This window comes from Zeus faber (assembly GCF_960531495.2).
Source record: "Zeus faber genome assembly, chromosome: 11".
Lineage (NCBI taxonomy): Eukaryota > Metazoa > Chordata > Actinopteri > Zeiformes > Zeidae > Zeus > Zeus faber.
Genome location: NC_137205.1, coordinates 3,380,486 through 3,396,565, shown reverse-complemented (window position 1 = coordinate 3,396,565; position 16,080 = coordinate 3,380,486). Strand labels below are relative to the sequence as shown.

General features: G+C 44.3%; 1 protein-coding gene across 1 annotated transcript in view; it reads right to left on the bottom strand.

Moving 5' to 3' along the window:
• Positions 1–16,080, bottom strand: part of smg1 (SMG1 nonsense mediated mRNA decay associated PI3K related kinase) — a gene marked incomplete at its 5' end in the record, with an annotated part of 151,603 nt that overhangs the window by 86,994 nt on the left and 48,529 nt on the right. The window contains 6 exons of the mRNA XM_080009518.1: positions 6,523–6,744; positions 7,207–7,345; positions 7,770–7,914; positions 10,940–11,072; positions 11,225–11,376; positions 12,235–12,480. Of these exons, the coding sequence (XP_079865644.1) occupies positions 6,523–6,744; positions 7,207–7,345; positions 7,770–7,914; positions 10,940–11,072; positions 11,225–11,376; positions 12,235–12,480 (1,037 nt within the window). The remainder of the gene's footprint in view (positions 1–6,522; positions 6,745–7,206; positions 7,346–7,769; positions 7,915–10,939; positions 11,073–11,224; positions 11,377–12,234; positions 12,481–16,080) is intronic.

Genomic DNA, 16,080 nt, shown 5'->3' with positions numbered 1-16,080 from the left:
AGCTGATTCACGTTGAGCAGAAAGGATGGCCGCCAACGATGTTGGAGACGTCGAGGAGAGCGCTATCCATCAACCACTGTTGTCACCAGACGAGCCTTTGGTGGTGGTGGTGGTGTTACAGTGTGGGCAGATGTGTCTAGTCAATACAGAACTGCCCTAAACTTTGTGAATGGTACAGTAACAAGGCCATACTACCTGAATAACATCATTAATCCAGTCATTGTGCCCCTGCATGAACAACACAGGCCTAATTTCACCTTCAAGGACGACAATGCTCCAGCTCATCGAGGTCGCATCATTGGGGAACGGCTGCTGGAGACTGGGGTACCTCAAATGGAGTGGCCTGCACTTTCTCCAGACCTGAATCCCACAGAAAACCTATGGGATCAGCTGAGTCGCCGTGTAGAGGCTCGTAACTCTGTACCCCAGAACCTCAGTGACCTGAGGGCCACCCTTCAAGAAGAGTGGGGTGCCATGCCTCAGCAAACAATAAATCGACTTGTGAACAGCATGAGACGTAGTTGTCAAGCTGTACTTGATGCTCAAGGCCACATGACAAGTTATTGAGACATTGACATTTTTTGTTGTGGTAAACCCACCACGCTTGTTGGCTTTTGTTTCAATAAATTGTTTGAGATGAGGAAATCACCATTGCACGCTTCTACTTAAATGCCCTACTTTCATGATTTAATATCACTGTAGCGTGAACTTTTTACATTTTTCATAAATGTCACCCGAAAGCCAAATATTCCTAACTTTTTGTGAGTAGTGTAAGTTTGTGAGTCTTTGGCATGTATTTAGGTCAGAGGAACACAAAACGATATCATAGCTCTCTAGCTAAAGTGATACAATTCTTAGTGAGTACAGGCCATGGTTTATTCTTTGTTCTTTTATTCCATTTTTATTTAGCACTAAATAATTCTGTAATCTGTATTGTCTAATATTTCTACTTCCAACCAAGAGTGCAGAGCCAACTGTTATCTACTCACTAGCACCATTCACAGAGTTTGTTTTATCAACAATGTTCCAGCAGAGGAATTGTCACAGTACCCCCACCATTTCAGTACCAGCCAAACATACAGTAAAAAGGCAGATACAGTGGCAATATTCCTGTGCAGAGAATACAATCTGTGTATTAAGTGTGTTATTGTTGTGTTTTGTGTGTAAACGGAAATTGTGAGAGTATGGAGGTTTGTTGTATGGTCTGAACCGCGTACCATCGTCTGACCCACGACTCGGCCAGTCAACAGGGCCCATCAGAACTAAGGTGCGCAGAGCCATTTTGAAAATCTGTATTAGTGTTGACTGTCTGGGACATGGTAAGACTTTGGTAGTTGTAGAATGTCTGTTTCCTCCTCGTGTGCACTGTATTTTGTGATGCAGCATTATTGCTGAAATTAATGTTGTTTGAGTGCTGTTGGGATAAAGATGACGTAAATATTATTGTATTGTGAGGGAAATAGAATGACATGGAAAAGTAGATGAGAAATGGACTGTTAAAAGTCACAGACGGAGATTGGAGGAAGTGAGTGGCTAGAGGGTTGGAGCGTACTGAGGGAAATTTCTGGGAGCGATTACAACAGCATGTGCTTTGCTGATGACGTGTGACGTGTGTGTGTGACTAACCCCGCCCAGGCTCCACAGCTTAGCGACCAAACAGTAAGATTATAACACTGAGTTCCACGATACTGTGGCATTCTGCTCAACCGCTAAAACATAATGGGGTCCTATAACCTACGACCCCACAACCAATGGAACCACATCAACCACACCTGCGGCCATGGCACCCTTTCCGCCTTACAGGGTTTTGTGGCTTATGCGGCACTATTTGTTCCCTACTCACCATTGCTATCATTGTTGTTGTCTCCATTAACAATGTCCATGACCATACTTTACTTCACATACTCTAGCGTCCTGAGAATAAAACTGCCCCAACCACAGTTCATAAAATGTGACCCACCGTGTACTTTAGGGTCATTTGGTGGTATTCAAGATTATTTTCTTTCCGCATCATTTGAAAGTGAAGAATCAGAGCTTCCAAACAAGGTGTCACTTGTGCAAATCAAGCGAATATTTTTAAAGCTATGACTTGTTAATGACAAGGGTGTGGCAAACTGTGATTCTGAGATAATCCCCCAAAAAAGTTTAACCCACACCAGGTTCATTCAGCCAGCTCCCAGAATGCAAATGAGGTTGGCGGACAAACAAAGCCTGATGGCTAAGTAACATACTGCTGAATGGGCCAATCACCAACAGCTCAACAACACAACTTATTTGGCTTTTAAAAAAAAAAAAGCTTTTATTGAACAGTAAGAAATTACATGTTTAATAAAAGTGGAATTATTTTGTTGTTTAAAAGTATGGACAACACAACAACATTTTGAAAAACAATATTATGAGTCTCAGAAAATCTGAAAATCTGTCACCAACCTCAACGGACTTCATCACATCATTAACTTCTTCTGTTGTAACAACGGACGTATCATCGGTCTCCTCCGGTAGTTCTTGAAAATATTGCGTTTCATCGTCACATTAAGTTTGAAATCCGCTGTGTGCAATGTTCTCCAAGTCCGGAGTAATATCAGACTCAGCCTCCCTGTCGTTCTCCGCATCGCTGTGGGAGAACTGAGTATCATCGCGGAAAATGAATTCCAGTACGCACTGCTAACACTGACTTGGATGTATCGCACTTGTCAGATTAAGGTCAGAAATATGATTCAGAGCTTTGTCACCCGCTTCACATAATCCATAACGATACGGAGAAAAAGTTTTCACAGACAAGTGAGACCGAAACCCGTGCTGCGCTTTAACAGTCTGTTTACAGAAGTGATGTAGGTGCGTGACGCGAAGGGTTTTTCTTCTTCGCGGATTCACAACAATGGCTCTGTGTGTGTAAAAGTAGTACGCTTTAAAAGGTTGCAGAGTCACAGAAAGGCATAGAAGTGGACGTCCTTTGGCCACATCCCACACTGATGACCGCTTCATTGTCAACAGTGCCCTGCGGAACGGATGATGAATGCCACTCAATTCCAGGCACATTTAAGGGAGGTGAGAGGCACCCAAGTGTCACTTCAGACCATTCGAAAACATTTACATCAGCGGGGTCTGCGTGCTCGACGACCTGCAAGAGTACCTGACCACACCACCAGGCTCAGCCATCATCGTCTTGCATGGGCCAGGGAGCATTTACGCTGGACGAGTCCAGTGGGCCTCAGTGCTGTTCTCTGATGAAAGTCCATTCACGTTGCGCAAAATGATGGCCACCAACGATGTTGGAGACGTCAAGGAGAGCGCTATGAATCAGCCACTGTTGTCACCAGACGAGCATTTGGTGTTGGTGGTGTTACAGTGTGGGCAGATGTGTTTAGTCAATACAGAACTGCCCTACACTTTGTGAATGGTACAGTGACAAGCCCATACTACCTGAATAACATCATTAATCCAGTCATTGTGCCATTACATGAACAACACAGGCCTCATTTCATCTTCATGGACGATAATGCTCCAGCTCATCGAGGTTGCATCATTAGGGAACGGCTGCTAGAGACTGGGGTACCTCAAATGGAGTGGCCTGCACTTTCTCCAGACCTGAATCCCATAGAAAACCTATGGGATCAGCTCAGTCGCTGTGTAGAGGCTCGTAACTGTACCCCAGAACCTCAATGACCTGAGGCCCCCCCCCCTTTAAGAAGAGTCTGGTGCCATGCCTCAGCAGACAATAAGTCGAAATATCCCTAACTTTTTGTGAGTAGTGTATGTTCCCGGCACTACGACACAAAGCACTGACTCAGCTCCCGACCTTAATGGCAATCGTCCACTAAACAGTGTTTTCTGGTTATGTGGCATACACCCATCTCTCAGTCGGCTGGAATGTCATTTGCACCCCGGCCAATCACACCTTTATCATCTCAGTTTTCAACAACACTGCTGATATCCACGCCACTCGCACTAAACACGCGCTACCCACCTTCAGCCCCCATGACCCCATTTGGGGCGCAGATGTCCCAGAGGATCACAAATTATGGACCCTGGCCAAAAGGTCGCTCTTTCCTTCAACCGCAGTTGGTAAAACTATGCTCCGCATTGAAACTTTATTATCAATTTACCGCCTTAATGAACGAATCTCTCCTCATAACCAACGCCACGACACAAGAACTTTGCGCTCTCTGCCTATTGTCGCTACAAAACCGTATGGTGCTAGACCAGCCTACAGCAGCACAAGGTTGGGTCTGCATCCTCGTCAGAACGGCTCGTTGTACTTTTGTCCCCGACAACGATGGCCATGTCATAGACCAAGCTTTACCTGGGCTTACCCAATTGCGTGACGTCACTCTTAAGGAGGAGTGACACTCAGAGCGGGTTCTGGTGGTTTCTCATGAATTGGCGCCACTGGTTCACTCATAGTGCCACTGCTTTAGTCGCCGTCCTCGTTTTTCTGTGCACTTGTTTGGTTTGTATCATACCATTACTACACCGCTTGACCAACCAAATCGTTAATACCTTTGTTGCCATCCCTTCTGACGACCCTGAGCCCCCTCTGGAATCTTGGTCTCCCCCTTATGCAGGCCTTAAAACAATTTTGACATCACCTCCTCACAGGACACCCGTGTTTAAGAGTTTATTTTAATGATCATTATTTGTTTCATTCTGATGTTAATTGGATTTTGTGTGGTTTTGGGATGTGTTTTTCATTTTGTTATGCATTTCGTTGGTATTTGTTTTTTCTGCGTTTCTTTGAAGCCTCTTTTACGTGTAGACGTTCAATCTCCAAGGGGGGGGGGGGATGGTGAGTCTCAGAATGGTTGAACAAAAAACTCCTTCACAGAGCTTGTTAGGAGCTTAGGACATCTAGACTCGGGAAAGATAAGGTCTTATCATAAGGGGCCCCACAAGTTATTCACATGTACTTGCCCTTCAGAATATATGACCAGCTTGCTCCGATCATTCGTGCTCTGATTTTGAAGGCGGTGGGGGTGCAGCAAATGGCATTTTTGGTGCAACCTGAATATTCCACTTTGCTTCCCTCATTAGATAAGTCCTCACCCCTGGCCGAGCTGGAAATGGGGATCTGGCTGTGGGCTGCCACAATAAGCATGGAGCTCCTCTGAGTTAGATGTGGAGGTGGTGAAGAACTCAACACTCCACCAGATGTCCCTTGGACCCCACGCCCCTCCAGTCTGATCCCCCTCTAGCCTGGTCATCTTTATCCTTCGCCCCTCCATCAAAAGGACTTCCTGCGTTTCCCACTGGGTTTTACCGGACGTCAATGGCTAGGGTTTTTTTCTGATAACCATATACAACGTGTTATCTGTTGACATACCGTTTATTTCTCGTGTAACGATCATTTGTTTTATTGTATTCGTTCCCGCTTTATTCTTAGTATACATTTACATGTACCTATTGTTGTTGATTTGGTTTGAGGTTTCTCTGTCTTGCTTTTGTCGTGTTTTTTAGTTGTTGTGATGTTTCACTTTTCATGTTATATTTACATTTTCCATTTTCCTTTTTTTTTTAATTATTATTATCCTTATGTTTATATGATTAAAAGGTTGGAATGTAACAAAATAATGTCACAATACATATACATATATACATCTATGTAATCACATAAATGTATATGCACATAAATAATGATGAACACAACTTCATAGAACCCCAGTCACATATTTTCCATTATTCATATAATTTCCACAGACATCCAAGCCTTGGAATCCAGACGCAGATATCAGTATTTAGGCCTCACCGCGTCCCACAGACATTCCCAAGGCTTGTAGTTCCAGAAGCAGCTGTCATTGTTCACGCCTCACCTTGATGCAACTACAGACAGTGAGAACAACATTTGTCACATAGTTCACCATTGACCAGTAATGCTTTGCAAATTTGTCCGGCAACTCCATTTGCATTCTGGGAGCTAGCTGAATGAACCAAGTGTGGGTAAAACTTTGGAGGTGATTATCTCAGAATCATAGTTTACCACACCCTTGTCATTAACAAGTCATAGCTTTAAAAATATTTGCTTGATTTGCACAAGTGACACCTTGTTTGGAAGCTCTGATTCTCCACTTTCAAATGATGCGGAAAAAAAGGAGCCTACAGTATGCCAAAGGAGCCTACAGTATGCGGTGGGTCACATATTGCACTTGGGGACGAGGTAGTTGCTTGGGGGGGGATTGGTTCAGCAGCTTGTCCAGGGCCCTGGGGGAAAACCTGTTTATCAGAACCATACACACACAGAGCAACAGGCTCTGACTGCCTGAGGTAAGGGTGGTGAACAGGGGTCTCATTATTTTGATTGTGGCCCATTTGTGGAAACGCCTGGAGTGGATGTCTCAGGTTTGGAGTGGGGAGCCGACAATAAGACTCAGCTGTCTATCTGCTGCCGGTCTTTCCTGTCTGCTATGGTGAAACTAGAGTACAAGACTGTACAGCAGTATGTCAGGATTCTCTCAATAGTGTAGCGGTAGAAGTTGATCAGCAGTTTTTGGCTTTGTGAAAGAGAAATTAGGTGGAATTTATTCTCACCTTCCCGGCGTTGAGCTTGAGGAAGGTAAAGTACGCCCTGCAGGAGACCCGGTAGAGAGTGAAGATCCTGTCCACCACCCGCCTCCACACCCTGACCAGACCGTCTGTGACAGTCTGACCTGCATCAGCCAGCCAGGGACAGGAGGCCAGCAGCTGGCGCCAAATGACGTCCACCATGTCATCCACCTCATCTTCCTCTTGCTGCAGGGCCATATCTTCATCCTTACATGTTGACAGGAAGAAAGCATGTACCCAGCATGTGGCCAGTAAGCCAGGAACAGGACTTAAAATAAAGATGACTCACCATTCAAAGAAATAACATTCATCTGATTAACCACAAACTAAAACAGCCTAATGACTCAACATTTTATCCACATTGGACAAGACCTATGTGGAAGTGTTTTAACTGAGTGAGTAATAAAAAAAACCCACTATCAGGGCATCAATTACAATTGTACTTTGTAATCGTACCACTTCACACGTTGCCAAAACCTCAATACTGCCAGCAAATTTGAGTATTAGTATGCATGTTAATGTGGTGGCTATGATTTTATATAAATTGTTTTCATTGGGGTTCACAAAGCCATTTCCAATATAATTTTTTATATTCATATTTTATCACAGATCGCCAGTTTGGCGAGAAAAAGCAAGATAGTCAAACTGGAAATTACAATTGACAGCTACCTGTATGCCAGCAGACCGACACATAGCTTGTCCGAGGATGCTGAAGATCAATTCCTTGTCCTCATTGCTGGTGGTAGCTGGTAGCAGCTCCTCAATCTCCTTTTTCTCCCCAGATAGGAGTGGCACACCTTCCCCTTGGCTGGAGAGAAGATTAAGCAGTTTGTGCTGGTGAAGGTTGAGGGACTGACAAATGTGACATAACATTTTTCCTTTGCAGCGTAATAAAAAGATAAAAAAATTAAAAGAAAGCGCTCATAGTTGGACATTAAATCTTACAACTTCACCAACTTGCCATTACTGGTTTTCCCACTTGGTTGTGTTTACAAGCAAAATAACAGATGCCTAATATGCTAGAATATTTTGATATTTACATTAGTTTGAACAAGACCAAATTCATTTTGATTGATTAAGGGGGTCAACAGATGGGAAAACATCAAAACTAAATTAAACATCTTAGTAACTCACTGATTTAGTTCATTTCAGCATTCAATAGCAAAAAAACAAGTTAATCTCAAGACCCCAAACCTCCCCAACGGCACAACAAAAGTCAAGAGTCCACTAACCTTGCGTTGTCGACCACTTTTCTGCCCCATCGGTAAGCCCAACTGGCCAGGGCAGCCCAAGACTTTGCTACCACTGGAGCTTGGCTTGTGGAGAGCTGGTAGAGCTGACCCAGCACAAAGTCAGGTTCCCCAACACCCACGCTCACTGGAGGGCCGAAGGGAAACACAAACAGCTTCAATGATTAAGTAATGATGAAGGGGAGACTTGGCTAACCCTGTGCGCTTCAAAATAAAACATTGTTTAGCAGGAATGAAAGATCATTGACTTTATACATCAAAAATTATTTCCAAGTCTTCTACATCTGCTTCATGATTCCTCTCTGGTTATATCCAGGCATAGGCAATAAGATTCAGTTTAATATATTTATCAATTCAGAATTTAAATGTTCTTGGTAAATATTTTAAAAGTCTTGGCGTTTCACAAGATTTGGCACAAGGTAAGAATATGAGTCTGTAAGAGTTAGTAGTGATGGTCAAGGATTGGGATCAAAGACTCACTTTTACGTTAACAAGGGAAAACCAGGTAAAGCTTAAGTGTGGGAAACACTGAAATACATAACTTGTAGTCACTTTTGAAACTGATTATTCTTAATTACCGTGACAAAATAATTCTAAGGGTTTTAACCATTTTATTCAACACAATATAATTGGCTACATCTAGCAGTATGAAACTATGAAAGGTGCATTTCATCAAGAAACAATCAGTAAGTGAGTAAGTTCTTCCAAAAGTCCAAGTTTATCTGTATCGACAAAGTACTTTAAACGATGAGGAGTACATGCCATACGCCTGATATGTAGAGAGAACACTTGGTTTGTTGAAAGTGTACACATCATATTCCTTACAAAATTAGTTAACAAATGTACCGGTTGATATAGCAAGTTTTCCAATACTACATCTATACTCACCGGCCACTTTATTAGGTACAACTTGCCAGTACCGGGTTGGACGCCCTTTTGCCTTCAGAAATGCCTTAATTCTTAGTGGCATAGATTCAAGAAGGTGTTAGAAACATTCCTCAGAGATTTTGGTCCATATTGACATGATAGCATCAGGCAGTTGCTGCAGATTTGTCGCTGTACATCCATGATGCGAATCTCCCGTTCCACCACATCCCATAGGTGCTCTATTGGATTGAGATCTGGTGACTGTGGAGGCCATTGGAGTACAGTGAACTCATAGTCATGTTCAAGAAACCAGTTTGAGATGATTTGAGCTTTGTGACATGGTGCATTATCCTGCTGGAAGTAGCCATCAGAAGATGGGTACACCGTGGTCATGAAGGGATGGACATGGTCAGCAACAATACTCAGGTATTCTGTGGCGTTTAAATGATGCTCAATTGATACAAAGGGGCCCAAAGTGTGCCAAGAAAATATCTCCCACACCATCACCACCAGCCTGAACTGTTGATACAAGGCAGGATGGATCCATGCTTTCATGTTGTTTACACCAAATTCTGACCCTACCATCTGAATGTCGCAGCTGAAATCGAGACTCATCAGGCCAGGCAACGTTTTTCCAATCTTCTATTGTCCATTTTTGGTGAGCCTGTGCGAATTGTAGCCTCAGTTTCCTGTTCTTAGCTGACAGGCGTGGCACCCGGTGTGGTCTTCTGCTGCTGTAGCCCATCTGCTTCAAGGTTCGACGTGTTGTGCATTCAGAGATGGTATTCTGCATACCTTGGTTGTAACGAGTGGTTATTTGAGTTACTGTTGCCTTTCTATCATTTCGAACCAGTCTGCCCATTCTCCTCTGAGCTCTGACATCAACAAGCCATTTCCGTCCACACAACCGCCGATCACTGGATATTTTCTCTTTTTCGGACCATTCTCTCTGTGGAGCAGTGGAGATCATCCTGATGGGCAACATCACTGCCTGGTTTGGGAACTGTACTGCTCAGAACAGGCGGGCCCTACAGAGGGTGGTGCGTTCAGCTGAACGTACCACTGGAACTACCCTCCCTCCCTGCAGGACTTATACACCAGGAGGTGTAGTAGCAGAGCCCACAGGATCATGAAGGTTGTTCCAGCTGCTACGGCCAGGCAAGCGCCTCCGCAGTCACACAGCGAGAACAGAGAGACTGAGATGGAGTTTTTTTTCCCGCAAGAACTGTCAATGCTGACCTCACCAGGGGTCCTCACTGAGCCACACACATAGGCTCCACAATTTACTGTACTGTATGTAGCATACTGTACTGCATACTGTCACTGTTCTGGGTTGTTCGGTGTTACCGTATTGCTGCGCCGTACTGTTGTATACTGTGCTGTGTATCTCACAAACACTACCTCACTTTATTCACATGCCACTTTAATGCACATATCTGTATATACATAAATAGGCTATCCCATATACATAAGTCTATCCCATATACATAAGCCTATTCCCATTATCTATTTTGTACCCCCACCCTGCATTACCCTTGAGTTCTTATATATATATATATATCTTATTTTATAGTATTCAACTTACTGCATTACGTTTTAGGAATCAGTTAGTTAGTCAAGTAGAAATTCTTAGGTAGCTACTGTGTTCAGTCTAGAACATAGTGTGTAATCACCAGGTGCATTGCATTGACATTACACTGCATATATGTATGAAAGTATGTATATGTATGTGACGAATAAACCTCTTGAATCTTGAATCTCTGTAAACCCTAGAGACGGTTGTGCGTGAAAATGCCAGTAGGTCAGCAGTTTCTGAAATACTCAGACGAGCCATCTGGCACCAACAACCATGCCACGTTCAACGTCACTTAAATCCCCTTTCTTCCCCATTCTGATGCTCAGTTTGAACTTCAGAAAGTCATCCTCACCCTGTCTACATGCCTAAATGCAATGAGTTGCTGCCATGTGATTGGCTAATTAGCTATTTGTGTTAACAAGCAATTGAACAGTTGCACCTAATAAAGTGGCCAGTGAGTGTAGATTAACACTACACTTCTGCAACTTTTCTTAAATTTTTAACCATGAGGTTTTAGCTCCTTTACACTTCAGTGACAAAACTTTGTCATCTTGAGTGGAATATTTTTGCCTCTTTGACACCAATGGGAAGGGCCCAGATCTTTGCTACTTTAATGTGAAAGGGGCTTTGGCACAATATTATGCATAGTTAATGTAGTCCATGGCAGGCAGTGACAGATGACTTGATGGTGTCGGCGACAGGGCCTTACCTGTGGTCTCGGCTGTGATAGAGGGGAAGTCTTGCTCCTCTAGGGGGAGCTCCAGCAGCGCGGCAATGTTGCGACTGAGAAGAGAAACGCTGCCAACATTGGTTGTGTTTAACGGCCCTGACTTCTTCACCACCTAGAGGACACACCACAGTATTGGCATTGAATAATTTACGGGGCGGCAGTATCCAATGTTTCACAGTTGGAGTCAAACAAATTTCACAACTGCATTTGATGGATTACTCTGAAATGTCTAGATTGCTGTTGGAGCGGTGGGGTGACCCATGCCTGTTTGAGCTGGGGGGTCAGGTCCTTCCAGTCCGCCAGCATCCATTTGCACAGAGTCAGCACAGCCCGGCACGCAGCTCGCTCACACTTCCCCAGGCGGCAGTAGGAGAGGGCACAGGAGCTCAGAGACTCCATGGCTGTCATGGACTGGCCTGCAGTGGGACAGGAAGCCAGCAGATTTTGGGTGAACACTCCAGGGCTTCATAATGTGCCCTTGGTAAAGTCAACAACACCTGCAGCTCGAAAGAAAATGCATTGTGAACCTCAAATAATGAACTCATGAAACAAACATTTACTACCATAATTCTGCTTAATTTTTTAAAATAAATATATACACACACATAGACACAGAAATGATCAGAAATTATGTTCATTAAGTTACTAAAGGTTTAACACTCCCATTCTTGAATAAAGACGTATTTGCCCCAAATAGAGATAGATATAAACAGCAAATATAGGTAAGACAGTGAGATGGAGAGCGATACAGAAAGGGTGTTGATTTTGGCAAGATAACTGGCGATCAAAAATTTTAATAGAGATGATAGATATTATAAGATAAGATATTAAGATAATAGATGAAAAGATTAGAGATAATACGGATGGAAAATAGATTCATAACGGAGATATTGGAAATAATAGCATTAACAGTAATGGTAGATATTGGAGGAATGGAAAGACAGGTGACAATGGTGGTAGATACGAACAATGAGGATAATAGAGATCATACAAATGATAGAGATAGGAGAGATGACAATAACAGACACCTAAAATACTAGAGATGAGAACTATAAAGATAATACAAATGGAAGAGATATAAAGTGTACATGAAAATTACAAAGCGCTGATTTTGACAAAACCACTTGTGGTTCTACTTATAAAATCTGATGAATACGCACTAAAAAACAAAGAGATCAAACTCTTTTTGAACAAACTCTTAAGTGCATTCAAATCCTATTTCCCCCCACACCTGGAGCTCAAAATCCCTAAATCGAATAACCATTTCTTTGCACCTGCAGTGCAGAGCACTTTTGCCTTTTCCATCTCAAGCTCCGGCCTCCACTTCTCCCCAATGGCACAGTCCAACATCAGGTGCCTGAAGGCAGTGATCAGCTCTTCCTCTCCCGTCGAGGACTCCTTGCCTTTGCCGCACTGGTTCAGGAGGCGGGTCGCCAGGGCAACATTGCCCTGTTTCCTGGCAAATTTGACGGCTGTCAGACACAGCTCCATGAGCTGGCCGTCGATTGAGGCAGAGGAACCTGGAGCACAGTGGAAATAAAGTGGAATCTAAATAAATAATGTAATCACATACTAAATCATCATCCATATAGTATTGCCATTTTGTAACCCTACAGCAACATTCATCAGGACGGAGAGGCAACAGGCTTGCAAGGTGGAAGTACACATTTGACATTGTGATCTGGGTTATTGCGGTGTTCTGTCTTTCTCTTGCTCGGAGACCGCAATTGGTCCAAATGCCTTTACGTCATAGCAGGGGACAGATTTTAACCTCCCTTTCCAGGTTTTTCAATCTCGTCCTTTTCCTGGGTTAACAAGCACGCGCGCCCCCCACCCCCCCAGAGCCTGATTTACATATACATACATATCTCCGCAAATACAAACCGGTACTCAAATAAAAACCGGCAGGCTGAATCTGAGTTGGTGTGTTTTTTTCCCCTCCTCTAGCACTGTGCCACGCACTGTGCATCCCGTGCAGTTACTGTGATCCAGTTTTACTGTGTTTTTATTTTAGATCTATTGTTTTTGTTAGTTTCTATTTGTATGATAGGAACATTTTAAACTAAGGGATGTTCCGCCTTGGATCAGGACAGTGAATTGCGTAAAGGAGAGTGACCTCTGGTCCACTGTGCTCCCGGCTGTTTCTGTGTCGCCCAACAAAGAAAATAAGGAGCACGGCACCCAGACGAGACCCAGAGGGGGCTCTTCCCCTCTCCGCTCGGAGCTGTCGAGTAACCACTGGTGATCGGGTCTCACTTCGGAGCTCTACAGTTTGAGACTTTGTGAGGGGCAGGTGCTCAAAGAAAAAGCACATGGACCCCCAGCTCCAGTTCTCTGGGCAAATGGAGCAGCACAGCGAAGCCGCTCTTCAGCAAAGCCGTGCGAGGTTCATGAGGTGTTCCTCATGAATATATCTTGCCCAGACAATCCGCTACCTCAATACCCATTCACCCCCCCCAAAAAACAAAACAAAAAAAAAAAAAAAAAACACCTGATACGTACCTGCCCCTCTATATGCAAGTCTTGTGATTATAATACAACAATATATAAAAGTTCCCCAGTCCCTGGAACCTGCACCTGTGGTACAGCTCGGAAAAAGCCTGCCAGCTCTGAGCCCCAGAACCCAAGCTTGCAGCACATCCTGTCTGGGTGCAAGGCAGCTTTGACACAGGGCCGGTACAGACGGCGCCATGACTGGGTCCTGCGCAAACTAGCCGAAACACTTGAGACGCGCAGGCTGGAGGTAAACAGGGCCAGGCCAGTACCATCACAGCGGCGGATCCAGTTTGTCAGGCAAGGGAGTGAGGCCCACAACACCAGCACAAACCACCCCTCGCTCCTTAAACCTGGAGCCGAGTGGAACATTGCAGCCGACCTCGACCGCCATCTAAAGTTCCCCCTGGAGATCACCACAACCTCCTTACGACCAGACATTGCGATCTGGTCCAATTACGTGAGGACAGTTATCAAGGGAGAACTGACTGTCCCATGGGTAGAGGGAATAGAGGCCGCCTACAAGAGGAAGGAGGAAAGGTATGCAGAGCTGGTAACTCTGTGTTCCCAAGCTGGGTGGAAGGCGGCTGCCGAGGCTACACTGGAGCATCCACCCAGCGATTCCTGAGGTCTCTCGGGATCACAGGCTCCAAACTCCCGAAGGCCACAAAAGACCTGGCAGAGGAGGCTGAACAAGGGAGCTTTTGGCTCTGGCTCCGAATAAAGGACAAGGCGTGGGGGAAACTAAGGGTCTTAGGGTTGGCTGCAAGGAGCGTCAGGGAGACGTCCCTGTCACTGCTCCACCACCTGGAGGTGTTCTGGGTTTCAAGGAGCAAAACACCAGTGAAGGGTGGCCTCCAGCTGACGACCTTGCAGCCAAGCCAATGGCACTGTGGGAGGTGCTTCAGGCAGAAATGCCCTGCAGTTGAACCCATCTGTGCTCTCATCTAATCTCAAGAGAAAGATTTAAACTTATTTTATTTCTTTAGTTTCTTATTTGTATGGAAAATGAAAAACGTAAACCTAACTCAGAACTGGAGTGGAGTTTTTTTGTTTCTGCTCCAGGAAGCGGTGCGCGCCGGCTCCCGCCGGCTTTTATTTTAGATCTATTTATTATTGCTTGTTTCCAACATGTATGAAACATTTTTTTAAACACAACTTAGGTAAGGGACTGTCCCGCTCCGTACTAATCCCAAAAAAATAAACGTGCATCCCTACTGTCCGGACAGTGGGGAGGTACGTCTCCTCATTGCTTTTGGACTTAATTTTGTAAAAACTGGATTTGTGTTTTTGTGTAAATACTTCACTTGAAGATAATAAATCCTGCACTTGGAAAAGGGAGACTGCATTTGCCACATTACATTATGTTCTATACGCGGGCTGGGAATTTTGCAAGATAGGCCCAAGCCTAACAAACCACTGCCAAATCCTCTTGCTGTCAAATTTGTGCTTCTTTCACCGCTGCGTTCTTATTGAGTTCTGATTGGAGTATCCTGTTGACTGTGTTCTGGGACATGTTCTCTGGTGGTTTTAATGTCTTAAGGTCTCACATATTTTTAAGTGCATCTCCTGCTATATCAGAGCGACAGACATGCTTTTCCACAGCAACTTCTTCTAGCACATCTCCTACCAGTTAACAGCGCCTGGTACACCATCAAAAAGGGAGGTGCCTAAGGGGCATCCTAACCAAATGCCTGCGCCGCAACAGAGTCCTCCCGATGGAGAGGAGAGGAGCAGTGGTTTTACTTTTGAGGTCCTTCCTTATCTCCAAGCTCTTAACCCCATCTCTACCCTGCGGAGGAACATCGTTTTAGCCACCCCTATCCACAACCTGATTTCTTCAGTATATCCAGAGCGCATGACTAGGTGAGGGTTGGAACTAAGATTGAGCAGTGAAATTGAGAGCTTTGCTTCCAGACTCTCTCTTCACCATGATGCCAGTACAGTGGCTGCATTACTGCAGATGCTGCTGTCAATTAGGCTTCGGCGATTGTGCAAAATTCCGATCACCAATATAGGATTTTATTCCGTTTTTTTCCCATAGCAAATTGGATCGCCACTGTCCCAACAGTAGGGACATTGTGAGAGAAAAAAACATTATCAACTATTTGAATGAGGACAATAGCCTCTTCCTGTTAAAACATTGCCTGTCGGTTTTTAAGGAACCCACCCCAGAGTTTATGTAAAGAGACTTTCACTACAATGTCAATTCTAATATTGAAGAACCAGATCACATTTCATCCTCATTCAACCTTGTATGGAGATAATGAAAACCCCAGGGGAGCTTAAAAGATCATTGTAAGGTATAGTAGTCTGCGTCTGCAACCAAAGTTTGCAAGTACCTGTGAAAGCACTGTTTGAGGGTAACACCAGGGGAGACAATTGAGAGGCACAGTCTTGTAAATGACATCTGACCAATGGCACACAACGTCTCTTTGGTATAAAGCCCTTTTCGTCAGCAATAGGGGTAGACTGATCAGAACACTGCTTTGGAACAGCACTGAATTGTTGTCTTTATTCTGCAGAATAAATATCTTTAATATTCTCAGTTTTGTTTCCATGAAGCGGGCAGACTAACCTCACCAACCACGCAGGAGAATTTCTCCAAAAATCTGGAGACAATGATG